The 22,134-nt window shown below is 34.5% G+C and overlaps 4 protein-coding genes across 4 annotated transcripts; 2 read left to right on the top strand and 2 right to left on the bottom strand.

Annotated features, from left to right (window-relative positions):
* Positions 1-1,166: 1,166 nt before the first annotated feature.
* LOC136987955 (uncharacterized) lies at positions 1,167-2,585 on the bottom strand. The gene has a single exon (XM_067285722.1). It carries the CDS (start codon positions 2,583-2,585, stop codon positions 1,167-1,169), a length of 1,419 nt encoding a protein of 472 aa, XP_067141823.1.
* A 1,804-nt stretch (positions 2,586-4,389) lies between these two features.
* On the top strand, positions 4,390-5,289 carry LOC136987954 (zinc finger protein 57-like). Its single transcript, XM_067285721.1, has one exon. It carries the CDS (start codon positions 4,390-4,392, stop codon positions 5,287-5,289), a length of 900 nt encoding a protein of 299 aa, XP_067141822.1.
* A 7,402-nt stretch (positions 5,290-12,691) lies between these two features.
* Positions 12,692-14,274, top strand: LOC136987952 (zinc finger protein 57-like). The gene is made up of 2 exons (XM_067285720.1): positions 12,692-13,684; positions 14,023-14,274. Exons 1-2 carry the CDS (start codon positions 12,692-12,694, stop codon positions 14,272-14,274), a joined length of 1,245 nt encoding a protein of 414 aa, XP_067141821.1.
* A 2,580-nt stretch (positions 14,275-16,854) lies between these two features.
* LOC136987951 (zinc finger BED domain-containing protein 5-like) lies at positions 16,855-17,482 on the bottom strand. The gene is made up of 2 exons (XM_067285719.1): positions 17,245-17,482; positions 16,855-17,159 (listed from the first exon to the last, which is right to left on the bottom strand). The coding sequence occupies exons 1-2, from the start codon at positions 17,480-17,482 to the stop codon at positions 16,855-16,857; spliced, it is 543 nt and encodes a 180-aa protein (XP_067141820.1).
* Positions 17,483-22,134: the final 4,652 nt, after the last annotated feature.

The following is a 22,134-nucleotide window of genomic DNA, read 5'->3' as shown; positions in this document are numbered from 1 at the left end:
GGATTAATACACGATTCCCTCTATTTCCCCATTTCTTTCACCTTTTACCAATTACCACTACACAGGAATTTCTAATAGATTATTATCTATTTTTTATCTTATTATTCTATCAACCATAACTAATGTCGGGTACCTCGGCCATCCGGACGTTGCTACTTAACGGCCGGATGGCTGAGCGAATAACCTGGCAGCGTACCGTTTTGGGAGAATGGATATCTTATCCTGACAGGTCGAAAAAGCCTCAGAATTTTTCAGATGGTAGTTTGTCCGGATATGTTCGGCCTAGTCACCTCCCGGTCACACCATTGTAGTACTTTTTTTTGTAACTCTTTCGCCCTGTGAGCACTAAGAGGGTTTCTTATAGCAAGTCCATTATGAATTCGGCCAGGCCCACAATGGTACCGTCAGGTGGTGAGGGCAGAGATCAATATATCCGGATGGACCACCCCCCGAAAAATTCCTGGGGATTTTTCGACCCATCCAGATTCGATCCCGGGTCCCCCAGACCTCATAAGGAAACTCTTTTCCCCTGCTCCGCCACGAGGCACTACAGGGTTCTAGAGAATATGCCTTAATCATGGGCCTTGGTCTCTTACTCGAAGGTAGTCACTGACTCTTTTTCTTTTAGTTGGGGCGCTGAAGGCATCTCCTGGGCTGCCATCCGCCCTCTTAGCCCCAACTCACTAACTTGGCATAACTTTTATGTAAGTACGGTTTGCACCGCACAAACGAATTTTGCTCTGTCATGTAATTATGCGGCCTTTGCCTTTGCCGCGACCGTGGGTTTGCACAGCCTTGTGGTAAATAATATACCCAAGCACTAAATAGGGCACCCTTCCCTACAAGAAGGAGGTACCCTGCCCAATGCGTCCATTGGGCTCATAGATCAAATAGATCTGAGACTTTAACCATCAAATCCTTTAGTTTCAATAAGTTTCCTTCACTTGCTGCTAGCGTTCGAAGTACTTGTTCAGGCGGCTTGGACCAGTCAACTTGGTCAGCCTTTCGGCGGAAATCCTCTATAAGAGGACATTCAAGTACGTAGTGTCTCGTGTCGCCGCGAGGACACCCACAGGAGCAGCAACCATCTCCTTGTCCAAGAATGGACTTGAAGTGGGGAAACCTCCCGTGTCCGGTCAGTATCTGCGTAAGCAACCTACAACAACTCACAGGGGTAAGGCCAACGTCAGGCACGAAGGCGTGGGTCGCCTACCCACCGTACTCAGAGTCCAGCTCTCTTGCCAACTCCTCATCGACCACTGCAGTAGAGTACCTTTTATGTATGTTGCCGAGGGTTCTACCGTCCTCGTTACAAATGGGCCCCTGGCCCCCGCCTTGGCCAGTTGGTCGGCACGTTCGTTGCCCGGGATCCCGATGTGGCCTCGGACCCACCGCAGGGCAACGTGTCGCTCGTGCCTCGCCCTCAGTACCCTACCTCTGATCTCTCGTACCAACTCGTCCCTGTGGTACCCGTCGCTTAATGCCTGAAGCGACGATTGGCTGTTAGAGTAAACCGTGACAGGCTCAGGACCCGGATGTAGTAGGATCCACTGGGACGCCCCCGCCAGAGCCACCAGTTCCGCCTGAAACACGGACGCCTCCTCATTCAATCTGACTGATTGAGAGTACACATGTACCCCCTCAGAATAGACACAAAACGCGGCACCTACTAAGCCACCGTCTTTAGAGCCATCGGTGTATATTTCAACACCGATTCTTGTCGGTTCACCGACATCCCAGTCTAGTCCGATCCTATGGGCCGGATGGACTTTCAAAACGTCTGCCAAACATCTTGGTCTGGCTGGGCACATCTGATTACAATGCTTTGCCTCAATGCTCTCCACAGTTGTCCTGTAGAAGGCCGCCTCTTGGCTGACAACCAGAGGCAACGGGAGCAGTCCGGCCAAGACCAGGGCCACCTCCGTAGACACAGTTCTGTACGCTCTGGTGATCCGCAGGGCAGCGGGTCTCTGAATCGAGAGCAGCGTCCTGCTCTGACAGACGTTGGCAGATTCCTTCCACCATATACCACAGGCATAGCAGACAACACGTTCTACACTCATCTTATAGATGGATCGAAATGCGTGCCCACTAAGGCCGTAGTCCTGCCTAGCTAGTCTCGATAGTGCCGCTATCGTGAGGTTTGTCGTTTCCCAAACACTCCTTAGATGTGGCGTCCAACATAGTGTCTGGTCGATGATTACACCGAGGTACTTTAGCTCGCTCACCCTTCGGATGGGGTTGCCCCGAATTCGGTATATTGGTCGGCGAGCCAACACGCCAGTCCGGGCCACTGTCAGGGCCTCCGATTTCTCGGGGCTAAAGGAAAGCTTATGCAGCTCTCCCCAGCGAACGAGTCGTTCTATCGCTTCGTTGCCGTGGGTCTCCATCTCTTTACGACTGTAACCAGCAACTACTAACAACAGATCGTCAGCATAAGCCTGCAGCTGGACTTTGTCCGGTAGGACTTGCCTCAGCACCGTGTCCGCTAGAACGTTCCAGAGTAATGGTCCAATACAGGCTAACCTTGACCGCTCGGCCATCTGGCCGCTCCATTGTGGGACGGGGGAGATGGTGGAACCCATAACTAGATTGCTAAAAAAGGCCCTATTTTTACCCAAACGGCAGAAAGAGTTTAAAAAACAAAACAAAACATGTTTCTAGCTGTTGGTGGAGATACAGGTTAGCCTGTTCGCTCTGTTAGGCAGATTCCACGAACATACAGTAGAAAATTAATGTTTTACGACAACTTGTCGCCAAATTCGATCTTTCGTGACTCGTTAGCAATCTGCTCTCAATATTATCCATGTTTAGGGAATACAACCTGTTTCTTAATAGTATCTATCTGTCTGCCTGTCCTTCGTTACTCTCGGGACAGGCATTAGATAAATTAATGCAAAACAAGCTGTGGAATAAATAATTGCAGAAAGCTCCGATTAAATATATGGGAACTTTTGTTTTTTAATAGATGATAATTGTTATCAGGTATAGTGTATATGTAGGCGGAAGACACTACAAATATGAAATGAGAACATATAAATTGAATACATTAAATTATGAGAAAAAATTGAGTGATGTATACCAACAAGAATTCAAAAAAGGGCCCATAGCTCAAGTCTATACTGTCAAGATTACTGTGAATTCCCACCACGTTCTGAAACAGTTTTCCGTTCTTTCCAACGAGATATTCTGCTCTTTTCATTTTTGTCTGCACTCGGAACAAAATCTATTCAAGAGTGGATCGTTTGACAAAACTACTTCAAATGGATATACAATTTAAATGCTGTCGTAGAAAGAGACGAAGCAGATGCTATACTGCAAGCGTTCCTCGTGAAATACACATAATTCTGAAAAATTAAATTTAAACAAAGTAAAATACACTACAGGACGGTATATTTTTATGTAATAAAAATTACAATCTTCATTACTCCACGAGGTTGCACAGTACAGACCAAAGAACATGGTTTTATACAATGAATCAGAGTTAACAATTTTAATTTTAATAGCTTTGAAAAACATATTACGTTGTCAAGTAGTTTAAAAATCCAGCAACGCGTTGCTTAACTTTCCCGGCAACATTTCGTGGCGTCATTCGATATTATATTTTATTTTTAAAAATTTTATATTTTTAACTATTTTAAAATGAAAAATGCTTAATTTTCAGGATAGGGATGAATTTCATAAAACTTGTAAATGCTAGTAATAAGTAAAATAGACATTAAGTCTGAACCAACTGCAGACACACACGACCTTCGTTATCTCCCCTCTCCTCAGTCATTGGAATTTTAACCACTAAAATTTAACATCAACAATCACTTTAATACGCAAATATTTCTGCAAAATTTCAAATATTTCGGATAAATAAGACAGAAGTTATTAAGATTCGAAGAGAGTGAACAAAATTGTGTCCCACAAACACATGAATTTGTTTCTATTTCTCGGCTTTTCAAGTTGCTCTGATTACAAAAATATAATGATTTTCGGGGATCATTTTTTCACCAATCGTCACACTTACCCTCCCTTATATGTAACAGCCAGAAAAGTAAGAATAAATTGATTTATAATCATATGTCTAAGTTTATCCTGTGATATTTTACAACATTTAATATTTCAAGTGTCATTATTTTCCCTAAATATAAAAATTACCGAAACTTACAAAATATCACATACAAGATAAAAAAATACTTTAAATACAATAAACGGTTAACAATTTAATCCTCATTTTTTAAGTAAAACAATAATTCAATTGTGCAATTGTTAGAGTCAACAATTCAGTCGCATATTCGCAAACGATCCATCTAGACGCGGGAAATAGTATCGGAATCATTAGAGAATAATAATTTATATCAGAGTGAAGTTTTACGTTGTGGATCCAATCTCATAAAGAAAATGCACGTTTTTGAGTTTAGAAATTTGAAGGGTGTGTCTTACAGATGCGAATATTGCGGAAGAACGTTTAATACGCAATCAGCGTTACAACAGCACATTAATAAAGAACATACACGTCGAAGTAACAGTGCTGGTCCAAGTGTTTCATTTAAGTATAAAAAGTACGAAGAGTTTTTGATGGACTTGTTTCACAATGAGCGTAACAGATGCCAATATTGCGGCAAAATGTTTAAATCTGAATTAGAGTTACAGGATCACATTAAGAATGAACATTCAAGCCAAAGTAACGGTGCTAGTTCAGATGTATCATTTAAGTACGTAAAGAATTTCATGGGCGTGTTTGATAATGAGCGTAACAGATGCCAATATTGCGGCAGGATGTTTAAATCTGAATTAGAGTTACAAAATCACATTAATAAAGAACATTCGGGCCAAAGTAACACTGCTGGTTCAAGTGTTTCATTTAAGGATGAAGAGTACAAGGAGTTTTTGATGGACGTGTTTGATAATGAACGTAACAGATGCCAATATTGCGGCAGAATGTTTAAATCTGAATTAGAGTTACAAGATCACATTAAGAAAGAACATTCGGGCCAAAGTAACGGTGCTGGTTCGGACAGATCATTTAAGTACGAAAAGAATTTGATGGGCGTGTTTGATGATGAGGTTTACAAATGCACATATTGCGGCATGTTGTTAAAGTCGGAAACAGAGTTACGAGAACACATTAAGCAATGGCATCCAAACAAAACTGGTTCTGGTTCGGATGGATCGTTTAAGTACGAAGAGTACGGAATAACACGCTCAGAACCTTTTAATGTAGATCACAGCATTATTCTCTATGATTCCACATTCTGTGTACGTGTTGAAATATTCATTTTATTCTTTCTTCAATACTGAAAAGTTATATTGATACTTCTAATTAGTACTGAGTAATATTCTTTATATTAGTATCACCAGTCTCGATTTCGCTGAATATTAAAAAATTCTCGAATACTACTTTTGTGTCACTTTTCTGAGTTTTCTTCTGTGTCCAACAGTTAACTTTCTTTCCTTCGATGCACCGAATTGTAGATCATCCATGCGTTGCATTTCCTTTTATCATTAATCTACTTTCATAGAATTTTCGTGTTTACTGTCAAATTATATATACAACTGTAAAGTTTAGTTAATTTATGTATACATTTTTTTTACAGGAAATGTTTGAGATATTTGAAACATTGGGAAAAGTTCTCGAAAAATCGGTAGAATTAAAATCAGAAAATAAAACCGCAGAAGAATGCTTCATAATTTTGAAAAAATTAAAAAAAGAGGAAGAGATAAAATATAAAGGCCCTAAAAACAAACGAAGCAATGAAGCAGAACAAAAGCAAGATCCGGCAGGTCATCAAAAAATTTTTCCAGCAAGTGCAGATAAAAACCCAGAGATTGGCAAATCTACAAATTAATTGTAATTATTAAATTTGGCTTATTTCCGACAAAATTTACAAAGCGAAAGGCATTGCATATAATTATCTCAGCTTCATAAATTTAACTTAATTTTAATGTGATGAAAACATTTTCTACATTCAAAATTGTGCATGTTTATCAACGAAATTTACTCTAATAAAAATCATTTCAATATTAATGCAAATGATTTCTTTTTTATAATTTTCTACATATCTATAAGAAAAGTTCTGTTGTAAACAGCAAACAATGTTTTATAAAATAATCTAAAATTAAACAGGAATTAAAACTGTTTAATGAATGATTTAAATTTTAAGTTCAATGGGGTCGGTATTACATTTGATTTTAATTTATCCAAATGCATTTCGCCTATTTTCTTCTGTCTTATGACTGGTTAACGACACTTTTTAAACTCTACATCGGTTTATATGGATTTCTCAATAATAAAGTCTATATTATCAAATCGAAAGTATCGTTTAATTGAATGATACAAAACAACATCTATATGCAATTATGTTTTTAAAAGTTTGAAAAGCTTGAATGTTACTAAGTACTTAAAACTATGTGAACAACGATTAAACATTTTAACAAAATTACCCAGTAAAGTATAAAATTTTATACAAGAAAATGATATATATTTTTAGGTTAATGAGAAAATTGCAATTACTTGTTTTCCTTCTGAGTTCATCAGATATAAGTGGAAGGAAAACAGGCAAAAGAGCTTTCAATATTATATTTTAGGGTCACATAATGTACTGCCTTCTATTGAAGAGTATAGGATTCTTTCTATTTTAAAAAATAAATATACATATTATTTAAATAATTTTTTTAGTATTTGTTTTAATTTTATTATATGTGATATATAATAGCCTATATATTTATATTTTATAAATAGAGATAATTAAAAAAACTAAAAGTTTTTGAAAAGTTATTGTTGTAAAGCCAACTTCTGTCTTATTCAACAATCTACATTTCTTCCATCTGCTAAAGTTGTGTGTACATATTATATAAAGCAAGTACTGTATATAATTTATATCAGACGTGTTATTACTAGTGGGGTTCATAGGTTTGATTTGTAATGTCTTAAAAATTAAGAGAAAGTCACAATTGAGGGACGACAGAAATTGATGGACTGTTGAGATTTCTCGTGAACAGTTAGCACAACAAGCTTTTTGTAATTTAAAAGGGAACCCTAAATAGTACCACATTTTACTCAAAACTTTATCTCCACTAAACAACAGAAAATTTTCATGAAAATTACAGAAATATATTTTTATAATCTGTCTAGCTTTTATCTTTTTAAAAGTTAGTATATTGTATTACGAAAACACTAAAGTTTTATTGTTATTCTCTATCCGAAAGTATGAGTTTTACATTATAATTTACTATACTTTAATTTCCTGTATAGGTATTTGGTGAAGATTATTATTTACCTAATTTGAAAAATTGTAAACGTATAAATTCGCACAGTGTGTCTGCTTTTCCTCAATCTGAAGAACGGAGCTTGATAGGTGGACGTCAAGTACAGATATAAAATGTTCGGAGTAGTAGGCCCAAAATAACTATAAGTATGTAAGAAAATTAAATGTACAAACATGTACTAGATTTCACATAGTTAATAGCATTCGTCCTATTACCATACGATAAAATTTTATTATTTAGTATTGTTGCCACTGTATATACTTCAGAATGGTAATACGATAATTAATTAATAAATAAAATGGTATAAGGAAGTATGTTCTATCATATATGTATATTTTTGAATCATCTGACAATAAGATTTATTGGTTGTTAGAGAATCTTAAGGTTACGTTATGCGATAAGAAGCTACTCACTGCTATAAGCATTACTAACGAATAGACAACTTTTGATGATAAATGGTAGAAATGTGACAAAATTAATTCTCCTTCGCCTACAACACAAACGATTTCTTTTCTTGAGTTCGATGAAAATTTAATAAAAGATGCATAAAAAGAAATATAACACGCACGAAGTCAGTTTTTTTTTCGAATTCGATCCAAATTGCCCCAGTTAGTAGATTAATGTGACAGCTTAATTTTCTAGTAGACACAGGATAAACGGTATTTTTATAGAGTGGTCTATCCCGGAAAAAACGGGCTTCACCACCACCCATTTTATTGTGGGCCTAGACAAACCTATGAAGGTCTTCACAATCCACATTCCTAGTAGTCAAAAGTGGAAAAAGAAAGAAACGTACATGCTTATATTTTTTATAAGTATATGCTTAAAATTCAAAAATTATATAAAAAGTAAAAGACTGGAACCTTTACAAGTCTCCGTTCTACGTGATTTAATTGAATTCGGTACTTACTAATAATGTAATTCTAACAATATTTCTCTTGTATTCTAAATAAATAAAATTAAATTTTCACTTATCGAATCGAAATACGAAAATATATCATTCCTCCTGGTCAGGTTTTGATAACATTTGCAACATATCCATGTTCAAAAGATGCTCCAACTTGGAAGGAAGAAAATTCTTGAAGTACTGCGGATAGATCACTCTCGTGTTATAATAATTCGTAAGTAAATGAAGGAAACTTTCTACATCAAACTTTCTAGCGCGTAGAAATCCAAGAAGAAAAATGCAATAAATACGACTATGAATCCCTTCGTCTTATAATTTCAGTTTAAAGGAAAAATACTAGTTGATTATATTTTTATAATTTAAATTGAAACGAAGCTAAATTATTTATCAGTCGAAAAGTTTCTAAAATTAGTTCGCTTTATACGTATTATGTCAAAATACTTGTCAGAAACAAGTCTTAAGGCACTTTACAATAGTTCTAATTTATTGGTTTTGTTCTTACATGTAGCAAATCTCTCAACTCTTTAACACTTTCTTTTTTATTGCAGTCGAGAAATAATGTATTTGAAACTTTACAAATACAAAGAAACATCTACATTTTCTGTAGATTTATATATTTTGAAAACCTGTTATTGTGTGAACTACGTAATCGGTTCCAAGCAACATTCTGATTACAATTGAGAGAATTAACCAATTGTCAATTAAATTGTCAATTATGATAATTAAATATGTTAATATAGTATATAAACTTTAGCAACAATTTATGTATATCATGACAAGCTCTGTCAATTTTAGACCTATAACTGATCCCATGCTAGTTCCTGCTTTTTGTGTACAGAATTTTCATTTAGTGATGAAATAATTATTGGCAGAGCTTGTCATGATATGCATATACCAAGAAATCAATAATATCACAAGCATAAAATTTTACACAAGATACGTAGACGACATAATTATTTTATACGACCGAACAATAGTAAGAATAGAAAGAATAGAACACAGGATAAATAAACTAAATAATGAAATTTAATTTACGATAGAAAAAGAAACCAACACAGAAATAAACTACCTTAACATATTGGTAAAACGAAGAATAGAAAAGGTAGAATATAACCCATATAAAAAACCAAGCGGAATTCAAAAAGACATAAATTACAATTCAAATAGTCCACAATCAATAAAAGAAACATATTCAGTATGGAATATAAAAAAATCATAAAGGGAACAAGAACAACACAAAATAGAAATAAATATATCAAAAAACTAAAAGCTAAATTTCAATTAAACAGTTACAGTAATTCAACAATAAGAATCAGCAAATCGAACGAAATAACAAGAGCACAGACATGAAATGTATAGCTTTCCCTTATATCAAAGGCTTCTCCGAAGAAATAAATAAAGACCTTAAAGTAAAAATAAAACCTGCTGGAACTTATTAAAAATTGCACAACACCTTGCGTATGTTAATAGATAGTTAGTAATGAGCAAAATAATGCGACTGTGGGAAATTACATCCAGAGTGGTTCCCAGTTGCCTTCTCTGAAGCGCAATGTTACGCGAGGGAAATGCCTTCCGGGAGGTCTTGTAAAAAAAACTGCCCCCTATTCAGGTATTACAAATTTGGAGAAAACCAGGAAAACTCCACGTGGCCAGCCCGTCCGAGCGCGGCGCGAACACGCGACCGAACTTCCAGTGTTTAGCAACAAAACCTCTCGGCCACTGGTGGGCAAAATTATTATGATAAAGTTACTAATATTATCAACAGCAATAGTAATAATATTAGTAATAACAATTACAAAGAAAAATTTATCGTATAAATGTTTTTAAAGAGATTCAAATATGCCAACGAGATTAAACAGAAACTTGTCAAAAGTATGTGTACATGTTAGGTGTTAAGTCAAGAAACTTTAACTATAGTAGTACTTTTAACTGTGAATAAATTTTAAACTTTAAAAGTATTTTAACATTAACACAATATAACTGTAAATAAGTACTGTAATTGTAAACATAATGTATACACTTAAAAATTTGCCTGGACGAATTCACAATTAAGAAAAAAAATACAATTTCTTGTAAGACTATACATTTACTTGAGTCTTTCTCCTTCAGTCCCTTCACACTCTATTCAGAGGCAATAACAAGTCATACGGTAAAACTTGACCTTTTATTGGAGGCTACTTGTCCACCTTCCAATGTAAAACAGTTATAGAGTCTTCTAGCGGTAGCATACGTATTAAAATAATAATGACATTTGAAAATTTTTTTTTTCTTAATTGTGAATTCGTCCCGGCAAATTTTTAAATGTAATTATTATTTTAATGAATACGTATGCTACCGCTAGAGGACTCTATAACTGTTTTACATTGGATGGTGGACAAGTAGCCTTTAACAAAAGGTCAAGTTCCATCGTATGACTTGTTATTGCCTCTGAATAGCGTGTGAAGGGACTAAAGGAGAAAGACTCAAGTAAATGTATAGTCTTACAAGAAATTGTATTTTTTTTTCATAATGTATACACGTTTACACAACCTACAAGAAATCTTGTAAGTCATGGAACGTTGTAATTTATTACAACACAAACGTTTTGTAATATGAGAAATTCATGTTATCTTTTATTATGTAAACGACGGAAGAGGGGCTTGTACCCGAAGCGGGTATCGGCCTATAGGATATTCCGAATAAAGATAATATTAGAATTGCCCAGAAGTCCATCTATGCATCTAGTCGTGACAATAAAAACAGATAAAAGAAGACACGGACGTAGATTACACAACAGGAAATTCTGACAAATTACATTTAAACAATGTAAAATACACTATAGAAAGGTGTATTTTTGTGTAATAAAAATTACAATCTTCTCTTCTTCCTGAGGCTGCACAGAATGAACCATAGGATATGGATTTATACAATTTACCAAAATTAACTGTTTTAATTTTAGTAGCTTTGAAAAACATATTACGTTGTCAAGTAGTTTAAAAATCCAGCAACGCGTTGCTTAACTTTCCCGGCAACATTTCGTAGTGTAATATGTTAGATTCTATTTTTTAAAATTTTATATTTTTTACTACTTTAAAATGAAAAAAGCTTAATTTTCAGGATAGGGATGAATTTCATAAAAATTGTAAATGCTAGTAATAAGTAAAATAGACATTAAGTCTGAACCAACTGCAGACACGCACGACCTTCGTTATTTCCACACTCCGTAGCCTTTTTACCACCAAAATTTAGCAGCAACAATCGCTCTAATACTCGAATATTCCTGCAAGTTTTAAGATATTTTGGACGAAAAAGTCAGAACTTATTAAGATTCGAAGACAGTAAACCAAACTGTGTTACACAAACACACAAAATTTGTTTCTATTTCTCGGCGTTTCAAGGTGCCCTGATTCCAAAAATATAATTAATTTGGGGGGATAATTCTTTCACCAATCGCCACACTTTCGTTCTTTTTTATCTAACAGCCAGAAAAGTAAAAATACTATCTTGAGGAAACCGTGTTTTGTATTTTCTTTTCTTTTCTTTTCTTTCGAAGACACAATGTAGTGACGTAAACTTAAACACTGGGCGAATTTTTCATTTTTTTTATTCGGTTGGAACGCTTTTTATTACATAACGCGTTTCGGGCCGATCCCCCTCTTCAGCCAACTTCCAAATCCTGGTGGTGAGAGTTTGTATACCATTAAAAGCTGGTCCGTACCTCATTCGGTAGTTTAGACAAATGTAATAGTCCAAGGGTACGAATCTGAGATTCGTCTACCGGTGTGTTGCCTAACGCTGATCTCGTACTCCTCCACCTCAACTGCGGAATACGATCTGTTTCTAATTTGTATGCAAATTAGAACCAGACATATGCAAATTAGAAACAGATCGTACTCCGCAGTTGAGGTGGAGGAGTACAAGATCAGCGTTAGGCAACACACCGGTAGACGAATCTCAGATTCGTACCCTTGGACTATTACATTTGTCTAAACTACCGAATGAGGTACGGACCAGCTTTTAATGGTATACAAACTCTCACCACCAGGATTTGGAAGTTGGCTGAAGAGGGGCATCAGCCCGAAACGCGTTATGTAATAAAAAGCGTTCCAACCGAATAAAAAGGATGAAAAATTCGCCCAGTGTTTAAGTTTACGTCACTACATTGTGTCTTCGAAAGAAAAAAAAAGAAAAAAAAAGAAGTGAAAATACATTTAATTATAGTTATATGTCCAAGTTTATCCTTTGATTTTTACAACATTTAATATTTCAAGTGTCATAGTTCTTCCCATATGTATAAATTACAGACACTTACAAAATTTCATATACAAGGTAAACAAAAAATACTTAAAATACAAAAAACATGTAACAATTCAATTCTAATTTTTACAGAAAAACAATAAATCAATTGTGCAATTGTTGAAGTCAACAATTCAGTCGCATATTCGCAAACGATCCATCTAGACGCGGGAGAGAGTATCGGAGTAATAAGAGAATAATAATTTATATCACAGTGAAGTTTTACGTTGTGGATCCAATCTCATAAAGAAAATGCACGTTTTTGAGTTTAGTTATTTGAAGGAGAAGCCTTACAGACGCGAATACTGCGGCAAGATGTTAATTACGGCATCTGCGTTACAACAGCACATTAATAACGAACAGACACGTCAAAGTAAAAGTGCTGGTTCAAGTGTTTCATTTAAGTATAAAGAATACAAAGAGTTTTTGATGGACGTGTTTGACAATGAGCGTTACAGATGCCAATATTGCGGCAGGATGTTTAAATCTGAATTAGAGTTACAGGATCACATTAATAAAGAACATTCAGGCCAAAATAACGGTGTTGAATCGGATGGATTGTTTAAGTATGAAAAGACTTTGATGGGCGTGTTTGATGATGAGGTTTACAAATGCACATATTGCGGCATGTTGTTAAAGTCGGAAAGAGAGTTACGAGAACACATTAAGGAATGGCATCCAAACAAAACTGGTGCTGGTTCGGTTGGATCGTTTAAGTACGAAAAAAATTTGATGGGCGTGTTTGATGATGAGGTTTACAAATGCACATATTGCGGCATGTTGTTAAAGTCGGAAAGAGAGTTACGAGAACACATTAAGGAATGGCATCCAAACAAAACTGGTGCTGGTTCGGATGGATCGTTTAAGTACGAAAAAAATTTGATGGGCGTGTTTGATGATGAGGTTTACAAATGCACATATTGCGGCATGTTGTTAAAGTCGGAAAGAGAGTTACGAGAACACATTAAGGAATGGCATCCAAACAAAACTGGTGCTGGTTCGGATGGATCGTTTAAGTACGAAAAAAATTTGATGGGCGTGTTTGATGATGAGGTTTACAAATGCACATATTGCGGCATGTTGTTAAAGTCGGAAAGAGAGTTACGAGAACACATTAAGCAATGGCATCCAAACAAAACTGGTTCTGGTTCGGATGGATCGTTTAAGTACGAAGAGTACGGAATAACACGCTCAGAACCTTTTAATGTAGATCACAGCATTATTCTCTATGATTCCACTTTCTGTGTAAGTATTGAAATATTCATTTTATTCTTTCTTCAATACTGAAAAGTTATATTGATACTTCTAATTATTACTGAGTACTATTCTTTATATTACTATCACCAGTCTCGATTTCACTGAATATTAAAATGTTCTCGAACTACTTTTGTGTCACTTTTCTGAGATTTCTTCTGTGTCCAACAGTTAACTTTTTCTTCATCGATGCACCGAATTGTTGATCATCCATGCGTTGCATTTCCTTTTATCATTAATCCACTTTCATAGAATTTTCGTGTTTACTGTCAAATTATATATACAACTGTAAAGTTTAGTTAATTTATGTATAAAATTTCTTTTTACAGGAAATGTTTGCGATATTTGAAAAATTGGGAACAGTTTTCGAAAATTTTAAAGAATTAAAATCACAAAATAAACCTGAAGAAGAATGCTTCAGAATTTTGAAAAAAAGTAAGAATGAGGAAGATATAAAAGGTCAGGGGGCTAAAAACAAACAAAGCAATGAAGCAAAACAAAAGCAAGATCCGGCAGGTGATCAAAAAGTTTTTTCAGCAAGTGCAGATAAAAACCCGGAGATTGGCAAATCTTTACATTAATTACAATTATTAAATTTGGCTCTTTCCCGCAAAATTTACAAAGAGAAAAAGTTTTCGATATAATTATCTCTGCTGCAGAAATTTAATTTATTTTCAATCTGATAAAAATATTTTCTAAACTCAAAATTGTACGTGTTTACCAATGGAATTTACTCTAATAAAATCATTTTAATCTTAAAGTAAATTATTATTATTATTTTTGTAATTTTTTACATATATACAACAAGAGTTCTGTTGTAAACAGTAAACAATATTTTATAAAACTAACCTAAAATTTAAGAGGAATTAAAAATGCTTAATGAATAATTTAAAATTTAAAATTAAAATTCAATGGGATCGATATTCCATTTGATTTTAATTTATCCAAATGCATTTCGCTTATTTTCTTCAGTCTTAACACTGGTTAACGAACTTTCTAAACTATCTATCGGTTTATATAGATTGTGCAGCCTCTCCGGCTTTAATACTTAAAAAAGAGCAATGGCGTATATTACGAATAACGGAAATCTTTGCCGGGCACAAGTTCAGGATGGTCGACACTCGAGAGTCCGTACACCAAGGTTCAAATCTATTTTGTTTTATTCGTTCGTATTTCTTGCTTCGCACCGCCTACGTCCTAGCAACAAGTGACCAAGTAACAATGTGTCTGAATTTGAGGTTCCTCTCGTACTGAGCAGGATTACTATCGAAACAACTACAGTCAGAGGCTTCTACCTTAGGAGCGTTCAGTCATAATCTGATGAACAATAGCTTCGAACAACTGGCCACTCGAAGAAGAACATGTACCAAGTGTTCGTTACAGTTTCCATTGCCAGGGTCAAAAATATGTTTTAATTGGAAAAAAAAGACTTCACCCTCAAATGATCTTGATAGTCAAGGTCAAGGTCACATCCAAGGTCTCCAATTGATCGGCTTTTCGAAACCCTATAACTTTTGTCTATACCATTTTACCAAAATAATGAGATCCAAATAAGTTATTTCATTGTCTTAAGATTAAAGTGACCAGCTATGTTAGGTTGAAATACGGGACGCTTTTGTGTTGTGGGAGATAAAAATGGGGTGGACTTTCGACATACATATATATAATAATAATAACTAATTCATTAATAAATAATTTAATAGAAAAATATATAAATACATAAATGAATAATTAAACTTAAAACTAACTCTTTATAGCAGTGATTCCCAATCTTTTTTATACTGCGACTCCCTTTACAGGCTGTAGCTTATTTGCGACGCCCTTCTAAAAGAAGACACCGGCGTGTAGCTCTAGCAGAGATTAAAATTACTTTATTATTTAAAGAAAACTCCAAAGAATATAGAATCTTAATAATTATTATTTATTACAAAACAAAACTGTACAATTAATGAGAAAGATGAGCTTGCTTTTCTGAGCATAACTTCTCAAATCGGGGCTGAAGTTTTGAAATGGCTGCTCTCATTTCTTTTTCTAAATTTATTTTGACCTGTATTTCGACTTGATTACTGCAACTGCAGAAAAGCCAGTTTGACACAAGTACGACGTAAAAAACGGTAAAATAACCTTCAAAGCTGTAGTATTTATAGTAGGATATTCTTGGGATATATTGCTCCAAAATTCTAATAGTTTTTCTTTATCGAATCGTAGTTTTAGGCTCGTATCACAAGATAGTTCTAACAGCTGTTCTTCATCGGCTGTTGAAAGGGTGGGGTCGATTGGAATGAGTCTCTAATCCAATCGTATTAATCTAGATTCTTTGGAAAATACTGTATGTATCAAAATGGGTGCTTAATGTTGATAAGTGTTGGATAAATATCAATTTCAAACTTGGCTCCAGAATTTGAATAGATTTTTCTTGCTGAAAGCCATTTAAAACAAGAAAACAGCCAGTATTCCCTTGCTCCTTTTCTATTTTCGTTTTCCACAACAATAACTTCATTTTAAACGCTGCAATTTTATCAGCCAGTTGCAGTATATGCGATTTCGTTTCCCTGCAGCGATTTATTAAGGACATTTAATTTCTCAAATATGTCGCAAAGATACGCCAGTTTATTAAGAAGTCAGCATCTTTATAGTTTTCTGCGTCACGATGCGATTCAATTAATAAATACGTGTACAACTCATTTTTAATTCGTATATACGAGAGAGTACGTTATTTCTCGACAACCAACGAAAGTTACAGTAATAAAGTAAAGATGTATGCTCGGCACCCAAATTTTCACAAAGCTTTTGGAAAAATCTCGCCATCACGTTCTCCTGTTTTGATAAAGTTTACCACTTTAATAATTATATCCATCACAAGATTTAATTCATGTGAAATATTTTTTGTAGCCAGTGCCTCCCTATGTATGACGCAATGTGTCCATTGTGCATTTGGAGCCTTGGTTTTAATGAGAGCTTGAAGTCCTCCATACTGCCCTGACATCGCGCGACCTCCATCCGTACACACACCAACACAGTTCTTCCATTGAATATTATTTTCTTCTATGTATGAATCTATGATCGCAAACAAACTACTAGTCTTCCCGGTATCAGTCATTTTTTTGCAAAATAACAATCCTCACATACATTTGTTTCTTCCATGTATCGCACGTAACATATTAATTTACGTCATTATTACTGTCTGACGCTTCATCCCGTAGAATGGCAAATAAACCAGAAAGTTTTTTCAGGATTTGCTCATTAATGTCTTCAGCTATGTCAGGTATGCGACGACTAATCGTATTGTTAGAAAGAGGAATATTTTTTATTTCTTCAGCCGCCGATTCTCCAATCATCACTGATACCATATCAATTGCTGCAGGTAAAATAAGATCTTCAGCAATCGTGTGCGAGTTTTTTGCATTTGGCAATACGGTGAGCGATCTTGTAAGAAGCGAGCAGTGCTTTGGAGGAGATAGAAGCTCTGGAAAACAGGGATGTCGACTGATTTTTCAGTTCTCGCAAATTTCTTAGAAAAAAAAAATCTCGCGGTTTTCCTTGTAAATTACTGTGAGTTGTTTCTAAATGACGTATCAATTTATTAGGAAGCATACTTTCGGCAACCAGCACCTTATGACAAACAACACATTGGGGTAATTCGACATTTTCTTCGCTAGCGTAGGTAAATTCAAAATCTAAATATTGGTCATCATATTTTCTGTACTTTTTTCGTTTTTTTGCAATTTTCTTTGTACTCTTTCCTGAGTCTTCGACACGTTTTCTATTTATTTGAATAAAGCTATCCATTTTACGATGCGTAGATTAAATACAACACACTTGAAATCAAAACACTTATTTAACAACGCTTGTAATCGACGAACACAAAAGACTGAACGAAAGAGACAGAAAATGGAGGAGCGGTGTGATGAGAGGCATGCACCGCGCTTTCACTCAATACGTCGCGCGCAGGCGACCTGTGGGTACCGTCTCGCGACGTGTGGGTGCCTATAACGGCCACTAGGGGCGCCCCTAGATATTATTTAAATTAATAATAAATTCAGTATATTATTGCAATAGGAATTTATTATTAAATTATTGATATGAATTTATTAATTATACCACGGAATGACACCGTTGCTGCTAGAACGCCTACTACGGGGCGTCCCAGGCTACTAGTAGTAAAATAAAACGACAACCTTGTGCTCTTGACAACTTGAACATGTTGAAAATGTTACATGACCAAATGCAGAACACTTTCCGGGACAGTGTTCAATGCAGGACTAACAACCGAAATCCGAACCATCTGGTTACCTTACTTATAATAAAAAATACTCTCTATATATATAGGGTTTTAATATATAGGGTATATATATATATATACAGTTTTCTAACTATTTTTGCAACAGAAAAAAAAATTTTTAATTTTTGTTTATATATTTATAAACAAAAATTTTAAAAAAATTCGGGAAATATTGTCACAGATAAGTTTTATGGTTCCATGTTGGTAAAAATACCTTTATATTTCACCACGTTGATTTCATATATATACTGACTATTTGTATCAGGAATCCTTGTAAATATACGGAGTGATACAGTATTGTTTCAAAGTTATAAATCATTACTACGTGTGTTGAAAAATAAGTTAATGCAGTTAATATTAAACATGTGTTCTAAGTAACGGTTAGTAGGACAAATAAACTTTAATTTAATAGTATTGTAGTCCAAATGAGCCTGTAAGAAAATAGAGCAATTTGCAATTACATCAAAAAATGACTACTAGTTATAATCATCTGTTACAAATATGATCGATAGCTAAATGCAAAAAGATATCTTACCTGCCTGTATCTTAAATTATAGATACACTTTCATGAATTTCACTGATAAATTTCGTCATTTTGTACATTATAAGAAATATGGTTGCTTCTACGATATATTATTGCTTTGTATTTATGAAATAATCCTGGTCAATGTATAATTTCATACATGATTTCTTCTGTACTTGATTAAAATATACACATTATAAATACTGAAAATTTTAAACACAAATATATATTAAATTATTATTTGATTTTAAAAAATATATGTTTCGAGTTAAAATATTTTTGAGCGAGAAAAATGTGGTTTTCAATATATATATAGATAAACACAAAGGTGTACACACCATGTTTTCAGAAAAACACATTTTACAAACAAGCCAATTTATTATGCAGTATACATCAGTCAAATCTAAAAGTCTGTAGTTTGTTGAAACGAGAAAAAAATAAATAAATCTTAAAAGATAATATATTCATAATAAAAACAAGCTTGTAGTCTTTTCTTCTAAATAAATTTATACAACTTAATATTTAAAGCAGCGTTTCTCAACTTGGGAGTTGCAACTGCCAAGGGGGTCACGGTGATATTAAAGGGAGGGGCAACAAAAGCACAGACATGAAATGTATAACTGTCCCTTATATGAAAGGCTTCGCCTAACAAATAAATAAAGACTTTAACAAAGTAAATATAAAAGTTTTTGGAACTTATGAAAAATTGCACAACACTTTGCGTTTGTTAATAGATGGTTAGTTATGCGACTGGGGGAAATTAAATTTAGAGTAGTTTCTAGTTGCTTTCTCTGGGGTGCGATGTTACGACAGGGGAAATGCCTTCCGGGAAATCTTGTAAGGAAAACTGCCCCCTATTCAGGTATTACAAACCTGGAGAAAACCGGGAAAACTTTACGTGGCCAGCACGTCCGAGCGCTGCGCGAACCCGTGACCGAACTTCCAGTGTTTAGCAAGAAAACCGCTCGGCCACTGGTGGGCAAAATTATTATAATAAAGTTACTAATGTTATCAACAGCAATAGTAATAATAATAGTAATAACAATTACAAAGATTAATTTATCGTATAAATGTTTTTAAAGAAATTCAAATATGCCAACGAGATTAAACAGAAACTTGTCAAGAGTATGTGTAGATGTTAGGTGTTAAGTCGAGAAACTTTAACTATAGTAGTACTTTTAACTGTGAATACATTTTAGACTTTAAAAGTACTTTAACATTAACACAATATAACAGTAAATTAGTAATTGTAAACATAATGTATACACGTTTACACCACCTACAAGAAATCCCGGAAGTCATGGTACTGTACGTTGTAATTTATTAAAATACAAACATTTTGTAATATAAGAAATTCATGTTATCTTTTATTATGTAGACGACGGAAGAGGTGCTTATGCCCGAAACGCGTATCGGATATCAGGATATAGGATATTCCGAATAAAGATAATATCAGAAATGCCCAGAAGTCCATCTATACATCTAGTGGTAACAATAAAAACAGATAAAAAAAGACACGGTCTTAGATTACACAACAGGTGATTCTGACAAATTAAATTTAAACAATGTAAAATACACTATAGCATAATAAAAATTACAATCTTCTCTTCTTCCTGAAGCTGCACAGAATGAAACATAGGATATGGATTTATACAATAAACCACATTAACTGTTTTAATTTTAGTAGCTTTGACAAACATATTACGTTGTCAAGTAGTTTAAAAATCCAGCAACGCGTTGCTTAACTTTCCCGGCAACATTTCGTGGTGTAATATGTTATTATATTTTTTTTTTTAAATTTTATATTTTCTACTACTATAAAATAAAAAAGCTTAATTTTCAGGATAGGGATGAATTTCATAAAAATTGTAAATGCTAGTAATAAGTAAAATAAACATTAAGACTGACCCAACTGCAGACACACACGACCTTCGTTATTTCCACACTCCGTAGCCTTTTTACCACCAAAATTTAACAGCAACAATCCATCTAATACTCAAATATTCCTGCAAATTTTAAGATATTTTGGACGAAAATGGCAGAACTTATTAAGATGCGAAGACAGTGAACCAAACTGTGTTACACAAACGCATAAATTTGTTCCTATTTCTCGGCGTTTCAAGGTGTTCTGATTACAAAAATATAATTAACTTAAGGAAATAATTCTTTCACCGATCGCCACACTTTCCCTCTCTTATATCTAACAGCCAGAAAAATAAAAATACATTTAATTATAGTTATATGTCCAAGTTTAACCTTTGATTTTTTACAACATTTAATATTTCAAGTATCATAGTTCTTCCTATATCTAAAAATTACAGAAACATACAAAATTTCATATACAATATAAACAAAAAATACTTAAAATACAAAAAGCAGGTAACAATTCAATTCTAATTTTTACAGAAAAACAATAAATCAATTGTGCAATTGTTGAAGTCAACAATTCAGTCGCATATTCGCAAACGATCCATCAAGACGCGGGAAAGAGTATCGGAAAGATAAAACAATAATAATTTATATCACAGTGAAGTTTTACGTTGTGGATCCAATCTCATAAAAAAATGCACATTTTTGAGTTTAGTTATTTGAAGGAGAAGCCTTACAGACGCGAATACTGCGGCAAGATGTTAATTACGGCATCTGCGTTACAACAACACATTAATAACGAACAGACACGTCGAAGTAACAGTGCTGGTCCAAGTGTTTCATTTAAGTATGAAGAGTACGAAGAGTTTTTGATGGACTTGTTTCACAATGAGCGTAACAGATGCCAATATTGCGGCAAAATGTTTAAATCTGAATTAGAGTTACAGGATCACATTAAGAATGAACATTCAAGCCAAAGTAACGGTGCTGGTTCGGATGTATCATTTAAGTACGTAAAGAATTTGATGGGCGTGTTTGATAATGAACGTAACAGATGCCAATATTGCGGCAGGATGTTTAAATCTGAATTAGAGTTACAAGATCACATTAATAAAGAACATTCGGGCCAAAGTAACACTGCTGGTTCAAGTGTTTCATTTAAGGATGAAGAGTACAAGGAGTTTTTGATGGACGTGTTTGATAATGAACGTAACAGATGCCAATATTGCGGCAGGATGTTTAAATCTGAATTAGAGTTACAAGATCACATTAATAAAGAACATTCGGGCCAAAGTAACACTGCTGGTTCAAGTGTTTCATTTAAGGATGAAGAGTACAAGGAGTTTTTGATGGACGTGTTTGATAATGAACGTAACAGATGCCAATATTGCGGCAGGATGTTTAAATCTGAATTAGAGTTACAAGATCACATTAAGAAAGAACATTCGGGCCAAAGTAACGGTGCTGGTTCGGACAGATCATTTAAGTACGAAAAGAATTTGATGGGCGTGTTTGATGATGAGGTTTACAAATGCACATATTGCGGCATGTTGTTAAAGTCGGAAAGAGAGTTACGAGAACACATTAAGCAATGGCATCCAAACAAAACTGGTTCTGGTTCGGATGGATCGTTTAAGTACGAAGAGTACGGAATAACACGCTCAGAACCTTTTAATGTAGATCACAGCATTTTTCTCTATGATTCCACTTTCTGTGTAAGTATTGAAATATTCATTTTATTCTTTCTGCAATACTGAAAAGTTATAT

The sequence above is a fragment of the Centruroides vittatus genome, unplaced genomic scaffold (assembly GCF_030686945.1).
Source record: "Centruroides vittatus isolate TY-2023 unplaced genomic scaffold, ASM3068694v2 scaffold_2931, whole genome shotgun sequence".
In the NCBI taxonomy this organism is placed as follows: Eukaryota; Metazoa; Arthropoda; class Arachnida; order Scorpiones; family Buthidae; genus Centruroides; species Centruroides vittatus.
This window is presented reverse-complemented; position numbering and strand designations above follow the sequence as displayed.

What these genes read in the sequence shown, in the direction of transcription:
- LOC136987955 (XM_067285722.1), bottom strand. Translation starts at nt 2,585, where the DNA reads ATGGGTTCCACCATCTCCCCCGTCCCACAATGGAGCGGCCAGATGGCC.
- LOC136987954 (XM_067285721.1), top strand. Translation starts at nt 4,390, where the DNA reads ATGCACGTTTTTGAGTTTAGAAATTTGAAGGGTGTGTCTTACAGATGC.
- LOC136987952 (XM_067285720.1), top strand. Translation starts at nt 12,692, where the DNA reads ATGCACGTTTTTGAGTTTAGTTATTTGAAGGAGAAGCCTTACAGACGC. An exon ending in TCTATGATTCCACTTTCTGT is followed by an intron (nt 13,685 to 14,022) that starts GTAAGTATTGAA and finishes TTCTTTTTACAG; the next exon opens with GAAATGTTTGCGATATTTGA.
- LOC136987951 (XM_067285719.1), bottom strand. Translation starts at nt 17,482, where the DNA reads ATGGATAGCTTTATTCAAATAAATAGAAAACGTGTCGAAGACTCAGGA. An exon ending in TCATTTAGAAACAACTCACA is followed by an intron (nt 17,160 to 17,244) that starts GTAATTTACAAG and finishes CCTGTTTTCCAG; the next exon opens with AGCTTCTATCTCCTCCAAAG.